The 7,835-nt window shown below is 39.7% G+C and overlaps 1 protein-coding gene across 1 annotated transcript in view; it reads left to right on the top strand.

Annotated features, from left to right (window-relative positions):
- The window catches only part of LOC107749391 (angio-associated migratory cell protein-like), a 13,412-nt gene extending 5,577 nt beyond the window's left edge, over positions 1-7,835 (top strand). Inside the window, exons 5-12 of the mRNA XM_016564530.1 lie at positions 331-470; positions 547-691; positions 768-851; positions 1,664-1,779; positions 2,888-2,982; positions 4,521-4,611; positions 4,805-4,959; positions 6,872-7,835. Of these exons, the coding sequence (XP_016420016.1) occupies positions 331-470; positions 547-691; positions 768-851; positions 1,664-1,779; positions 2,888-2,982; positions 4,521-4,611; positions 4,805-4,959; positions 6,872-6,947 (902 nt within the window). The 3' untranslated portion in view covers positions 6,948-7,835. The remainder of the gene's footprint in view (positions 1-330; positions 471-546; positions 692-767; positions 852-1,663; positions 1,780-2,887; positions 2,983-4,520; positions 4,612-4,804; positions 4,960-6,871) is intronic.

Here is a 7,835-nt window from a genome sequence, read left to right as displayed (position 1 = left end):
TTTTTCTGCAGTGGAAATGCACTGAACGGTTCGAGAACGGACACAAACCGGGAACCAGCACCGTGGTTCAGGTGTGTGTGCGGCGCGCACAGCAAGTTCTGCAAGCAAGTTCTTTCCCTTCTTGCGGTTAAATGGTTTAAAATCACATTAAAATGCAAATGCAGGAATCGTTAAGCGGAATCGAAATGCACGTGTCTTATCGAATACCTGGTTCTTGGAAATTTGGAACCGGTTCTCGATACCCAACCCTAGTCAGTGTGAGCAGATCGTTCGTTGTTTATACGCTCTGTGTCCATCAGCACAAACCTGGTTCTCTCTGATTCACGGCAGGTCACAAGGATTCTGTCACATGCGCTGCGTTCAGCTGCGACTCCAAGCTGGTGGTGTCTGCTGATATGAGCGGTCTCATTAAGGTCTGGAAAGTAGAGAACAAGGAGGAAATCTGGTCTTTTGAGGTTGGAGACCTGGAAGTAAGTTAGAAGCCCGTCGCTCTGCTTGCGTTGCTGGTGTTTGTGGACAGTATTTGAAGCGTGTCTCGTGCTGCAGTGGTTGGAGTGGCACCCCTGCGCTCCGGTCCTGCTGGCCGGCACGGCTGATGGGAACGTCTGGATGTGGAAGATCCCGAGCGGAGAGTGCAAGACCTTTCAAGGGCCCAGCTGCCAGGCGACCAGCGGGAAGATCCTTCCTGACGGTGAGAGCTGAGACTAGCAGAAGACTCTGAGCTACTGACTGTTGTTCTGTCTTCTAAGTGTCTGTGTGTCTTACAGGAAAGAGAGCAATCGTGGGCTACGAGGACGGAAGTTTACGTCTGTGGGACTTAAAACAAGGCAATGCCGTTTATGTCATCAAAGGTAATTCATCCTCCACGTATCACTGGCTTTCCTCCGAGGGTCACTGGTGCCGTTACAGGCGGGTAGTTCACATGGAAATGAAGATTCTGGCATCATTTACTCGGCCTCATGTCGCTTTAAACCTGTATAGCACAGAGGGTTAGGGTTTTGTTTTTTTGCTTGCTTTTGTCACGTCACTGGAGTCCAATGTAGTTTTCTATCCTGTGGACAAAAGCAGTCTTCAAAATAGCATCTTTTGTGTCATACAGGTTTGAAAAAAGTTTAAAGCTCTTAACTATCAATTTAGTGTCCAGCCATTTGAGATGTTGTGACCACAGTAGTCACAGTTATGGGTGGACGATTACACCAGTAGACACAATAAACCGGTGGAAATATGTCGACTGGTAGAGATTTTGGCTGATCGTCTCTATCACAGTTATGCTCATGTGATGTTGTAGTGCTGTGCCATCCCAAAAGTTTGTCATTTGCATTCATTTTTAAGCCTTGTGGCTTAAAATCACAAGATTTTCAAGTGATTTTAAATCACTCAGGCACAGTAAGAATTGAAACAGATCTCAGGTTGGCGCTCACACCCGAAGCAAACCCAAATAAAGCCGCTGGTCACAGTATGTGTGAACTTTGTGTCACATGTTTCAGCACTTTTGAGTGTTTGACTTCTGTAAAAGCTCAGTATGTGAGATAATGACACAATCACAGGCAGAAAATAAGAAAAAAATGCAATTTGTTAGATTGAGTTATTGGCTCTGAATCTATTTGGGTTGTCATCAGAAAAGTTCAGTGTTCATGCTACAGAAGAGATGTTGTTTTCTCAGGTCATGATGGTCATCAGGGAGCGCTGACCTCTATAGCGTGTAATAAAGAGGGAACGCTGGCTCTGACGGGGTCAGTGGATGGTCAGGCTAAACTCTTCAACACATCCACAGGGAAGGTGAGTAGAGTTACGACTGTGCTGATATCAGGTTTGTTTTACTTGTGATACTGTGTTTTTTATTTTTATGTGTTTCTGTAATGGAGCAGGTAAGCCTGTGACTGGTGTTTCGGCAGAGTTTCTCTGACAGATGAGGCTGTAGTAGTGCAATAAAAAATACTTTTTGTTCTCCATTTTTCTTAATGGAGTTCATTTAGTTTATGATACAGTTAAATGCTTTGTTACCTTTTCCCCCAGCACATTAGCAGTTCATCAGAAGTTAAATGTTCACGCAATGACATGCCAAATATGTGTTTATTGTATTATGAGTGGGCCTGAAGCGAGATCTGGGGCCTGTTGCATAAACTTAGTCAGTGACTTAAGTACAAGTTTGACCAGCTAGCAGTTAGCCAAAGGGTAATCAGTCTTCTTTTTGGATTCAACTTAGACTAATCTACGCTTTTATGTAACTGAATAAAAAAAAAAATATGACCAGTCTTAAAGAAAAAATTAGCTGACTAACTTTTAAGACCGGTCTTAACCTTTTATGCATCCGGTCCCAGGATGTTTCCAGCAGCGCTGTGACGAGTGTCCAGTTACTAGGGCTGCCACTAACGACTATTTTTATTTTGATTAATCTAAACGATTAATTTCCCACCAAAAAAATTAAAAATTTTACTTAAGAATATTTTATTAAACTGTATTTCATTAAACTAAATGAAATCCAAACCAGATGAAGGTTATAATAAACCCAAACTCACAACAACATGCAGAGTTTGAGATGCTCCACATGTGTAAATGACAATTATGCTTAATTATGTTTTTTAAATGGGTTTAATATATCATGCAGCCTTGGGAAATGTGTTTTATACATTCTCGTCTGTGAAATGCGCCACTTCCGGTATTTTGCCGGTTAGTCGACGCGAGCAAAATGAAGTCGAGGATTTAAAAAAATCGAATAGTCGAATAAAATCGACGAATCGCGACAGCCCTACCAGTTACAGTTTAGGGTTAATTTCCAAGCACTGGACATTGATGTGATCTGATGTAGGTCATCACTTGAACACCATCATAGAGCTTCATGTGTAATGCCTGTAATGTGATTTATTTGTTTCTTTTTTTTCTTTAGGTGTTATGCTCATTTTCCAATGAAAACAGTGAAGCAAAAGACTCAATGCAGGAGCAGGATTCCAACTCTGTAGAATCTGTGGGATTTTGTAATGTGTAAGTAAAGCAAATAGTCTTAATAAAATATATATAAAGAATCTATTTATACAAGTAATTTTCATCGAGGCATCAGTATTTAGTTCTGTTTTGATGTGCTCTATCGTCTTCTGCAACTCTACCTCTGTGTTTTCAAGCTGCTGGTCAGATTACATCCATTAACCTCAACGATTGCACCCAGAACCGTCACAGCCGATTAGTGTTAAGTTTGTTAACGAAAACTAGGACGAAAAATGTTCGTCAACGAGTTTTTTTCCCCTGATGAAAACGAGACGATGACGAGATGATAATAAGGTCATGAAACGATAACTGAGACTAAATGAACATGCAATATCGTTGACGAAAACCGAGACTAAAATGTAGTTAAAAGAACAAAAACTTGACCAAAATTTTTTATTTTTGTTGAAAAGTGGAGCCAAAACATTTCAGACTGCTGTACAAGACTATTATGCGAGCGTTCATGTTTGCGGTTGCCAGATATCAAGAGCCTAAATCCCCCAATCAGAGCTTTTCTGTTAAACAGATACGTACTCTGCCAGGCTTTGTGCTTTGTGCAGTCTGGCAACCATTCACACGCTCTCTCTCTGAAAACACCGACATACAGTACTGTACGAGTAAGCTGGACTTCAGCGATCTCCGTCTGAATGAAAGTGTCATTCAGCAGTCTGTGCTCTGTCAGGGATCTCGACTGTATTGTTTGTGATAGTGGTTGCGGATTGTAATGTTACTTACGCAACCTCTGTGCAACAACAAGTCTTTTTGCAGTTGTTTTAAAAGAGAAACATTAATGCAACTTGGAATTATTGGAATTACTATTAGGAATTTCTCAGTTTTAATATTTGAGAGTAGGTTTTTGTTACACCAGTTTTCATGACGTAGACAGGGCGAGTGTATATCTGAAGTCTTTGGTGTTTATTTAGCCTCTAATTGATATCCTGTGATAAATCTGTACACTAACGTTAGATGAGGTAAAATAAACCATGCATTCGAGTCGATATTCTATTGATTTGTGCTTATTGGCGAAAGAGCAACTTCTGATGAAATGTAAAAATAAATTTCCCAAATGACAACAATCATTGCAAATTGAGCAAAATAATATATTTTTTTCATCATTTTAACCATTTTACAGTAAGATGAAAATATGACGAAAAAGTTTCCACTGACTAAAACTAGACTAAAATGCTCAGACATTTAGTCGACTAAAACGTGACTAAAACTAAAACAGGACAAGTTGACTAAATATGATAAAAACTAAGTTACATTTGACACATGACTAAAACTAAATTAAAAATGGCTGAAATGAACACTACAGCCGATGCTGGTCTCCAAGCACAAGGAGCTGTTTTTAAAGTTTTGTATAACATCAGTCCACAAACTGTGCTGCAGCTGGGAATCATCAGTTACACTGTGTTCATTCTGTTCGGCCAGAGGAGAACGTTCCCCGAGTCAACCTCAAACATCAACACAGCTTTTTTTTTTTTAAATTCTGTATTGTATAAAGCACTATGTAAATAAACATGACTTGACTTGACTTTCAGGTTACCCCTAGTTGCTGTTGCATATCTGGACGGCACCCTGGCCATTTATGATATGAATTCACAGAGCCTCAGGCATCGCTGTAAACATGAGGTAAAAGCTGAGAATACATTTAAATACGGCACTTTTCTCATTTCATCCATGTGTTGTTGAAGGGCTTGATAAGTCTGTGTGTCTGTGTGTGTCTGTGCGTGTCTCTGTGTGTGTGTCTGTGTCTGTCTCTGTGTGTGTGTGTGTGTCTGTGTCTGTCTCTGAGTGTGTGTGTGTGTGTGTGTGTGTGTGTCAGGTGGGTGTAGTGCACCTGCAGTGGGAGGAGGCGTCTGCAGTCATCTACACCTGTAACCTGGCTGGTGTCGTCACTCTGTGGGACGCGAGATCAGGAGTCATGATGTCAGAGTACCGTGGCCACTCGGCTGAGATCCTCGACTTTGTGCTGAACAGGTTAGTCTGTTAAACCGAGAGGCTGTTCAGTTCTGTAGGACTTGCGGTTAATGTTGTCATTGTCTGTAGGATGAAGTACTAAGAATCGCTGAACAGAGTGAACTGTCATATAAAAAGTGCTGTCAAAGTCAAAGCATCAACACGAGATTAAATGTTTTACACTGTTAACTGTTGAACATGGTTAACACATTTACCTAATTAGATATTAAAATGGTTATTGTTCTTTGTTGTTGTTTTTTAAGACTAGGGATGTGCACAACGACTACTTTCATCAACATTTGATATAAATTATTAAATAAATTATATTTAAATGAAAATTATAAAAACTATATAAATATTTAGAAAATGAACAATTCTATTATTCCAGTAGCCAAATCTGATACTGAATGGCACAGAAAATGTTAAATATGCAACATACGTGCCGTGTTATGGTCATTGTATATTGGGTTATCCACTAACTAATTTAATGTTTTGTCATTTTGACCACAAAAACAAAACAAGCAAGAAAATGATTTAAATATAGCATGTAAAATTTCATGTTGCAATCTTTAAGTGGTACATAAGCCTTTGAGTCATTTCTCTCCAGGTGCAAGTGTGTGTGTGTGTGTGTGTGAGAGCTTGTGTGACGATTTTAATGTGCTGCTTTGAATACGAAGTAAATGTTGTATAATTAGTTATTACTAAATGTGTAAATAAAATGTTGAAAAGTTCAATGTTAAACAATGTTTAAACAATTACTTACACGTACACACTGTAACATTACAGGAGTCACAACCGGATTTACGTTTGAGAGTGAATCCCTTAAATTGTCTTTGTGTGTGTGGAAAACGCCTCCCTCCTGGAATTGCACTGATGGACGCAGTGGCAGCCATAGCAATGTTTGGCATCTTGTGCACTTGATATCTGATATTTTTGACCAAAGTAAAATGACCGCAACTAAAGATGTTTGTCAGTTTTAACTAAACCTCCATTTGCGCATGCACTCGTTTGTTTATGCTTACTTCCAGTATATAGCTTTTGGGCTTATTCTTATTTGCTGTTTTTGCACGAATGAGGCAAGACTCGTAATCGTGACACAACTCTGATGTGCGTTTAAATACGCCATTAACAACTATTTGTTTGCTTCGGCTCTGTATGCAGTGTATATAATAAAAATTGTTTTGGGAGTCAATTCGGTTGTAGGATGCGGTCGTCACTCCTGTAAATGACTGATCGGTGTGTCATGAAGGTCAAATCAAGTCAAGTCTCAAGTCACTGGATCTCAAGTCCAAGTCAAGTCAAGTAATTTTCTTTATTTAGTCAAGCAAGTCACAAGTCCTTAAATTTGCGACTCGAGTCAGACTCGAGTCAAGTCATGTGACTCGAGTCCCCCACCTCTGGTGTTCAGAACAGGATTCAGCACTCAACAGTGAATTGACAACTGAATTTAGCTGCAGTATGTGTGTGGCCGTAGAGTCAGTGTTAGTTATTTTCTAACTGTTTACTTTGATACTGGTTTCTGTGTTGTGATTGGCTGAAACATGTAACAAGTGGAGAATCGAACAGCTTTGAAATCTTCCTCCATTAGTATCATATACACCAGATCACTTAAATCTGCTGTTTTGCTTTCATTCTTTAAAAAAGAACTGATTGTGTTAAAGGGAAAGTTCACCCAAACATGTAAAACCTGTCATTATTTGCTCAACCTCATGTCATTTCAAACTTTCAGTCATCATCATAACACAAGTGAAGATATTTTTAATATTTGCTCATCATTTTTGTTCATAAAAGTTTGTCAGGTTTTTGTGCATAAAATTCAAATGAAAGGTTAAACATGCTTTATTGTCCGGATGCGTTCTCTCTCTATCATGGGTAAATATTAATTTGTGCTGTATCTTTTTCATACATTGTCGTGTTGTGTCTGTGTTCACAGAGACGCCTCAGTCGCCGTCACCGCCGGAGGAGACCATCAAGCCAAAGTGTTCTGCCTGCAGAGACCCGACCGGTAGAGACCGTCTTCATCTGGATCCCGTTAGACTTACCTAGTTAATACCTCCTCACTGACACAGTCACCTGTAAACTTCAGCTTTTTACAGTTTTCACAGAGCTGTGCTGTTCTGTCTTTATGTCGTTCTTGTCATGACTTTGTAAGTCTGACAGACTGATTTCTCTTGTCTTTTGCTTAAGCTACATCCAGCTGTACTTGGGACGTCACATAAATTATATGGCCAAGAATATGTGGGTTTTATCTGTTCTAGTAATTTTTTATAAAGACAATGCTTCACCGTACAGTGACATTCTCGAGAAATGTGTGCTTCAAACTTAGTTGCAGTCTGTTGCAGCAGCTTCATGCTGAAGTAGAAAACAACCCTCCACAAAATCTGAAGCACACGTTTCTCTAGAATGTCACTGTGTGGAGAAGCTTTGAGATTTGTCTTCATAGAAATGACTGAAATAATTACACCTATTAATCCGAAGGGGATGTCCGCACTCGTTAGGCCACGCAGAGTATATAAAATTCGGTTTCAAAAAGTTTTGGGTAAAAATGCACATTTACTCATAGGTTCAGATTTCTAGACCGTTCAGTTGGATGGTCAGATGAAAGATCTTCCCTGTTGCTGTTGTTATGCGTCTGTTTGCTGGTTAAGGAACAGCTTTTGTCGTTCTTCTCCCACCACTAGCTGTAAACCGTTAGCAGACACAAATTCCCAACTGCCTGTGGACTGTCTTGGCAAAAGTTCAGTGCTGAATGGTTGGCCATACATTCTGTTGTGTTTAATCAATGTCATGTTGAAACTACATGAGTGCTGTCAACCTTAATTTTACTCCTTTGTAGCAAGTTACAAGAATGTTTGAAATGTGATGTGTGAATAAACACACCAGTGATGTTAACCCTG

The sequence above is a fragment of the Sinocyclocheilus rhinocerous genome, unplaced genomic scaffold, assembly GCF_001515625.1.
Source record: "Sinocyclocheilus rhinocerous isolate Xijiao unplaced genomic scaffold, SAMN03320098_v1.1 scaffold79, whole genome shotgun sequence".
Lineage (NCBI taxonomy): Eukaryota > Metazoa > Chordata > Actinopteri > Cypriniformes > Cyprinidae > Sinocyclocheilus > Sinocyclocheilus rhinocerous.
Note: the sequence above shows the minus strand (reverse complement) of the source record. Positions and strands in the feature narration are given on the sequence as shown.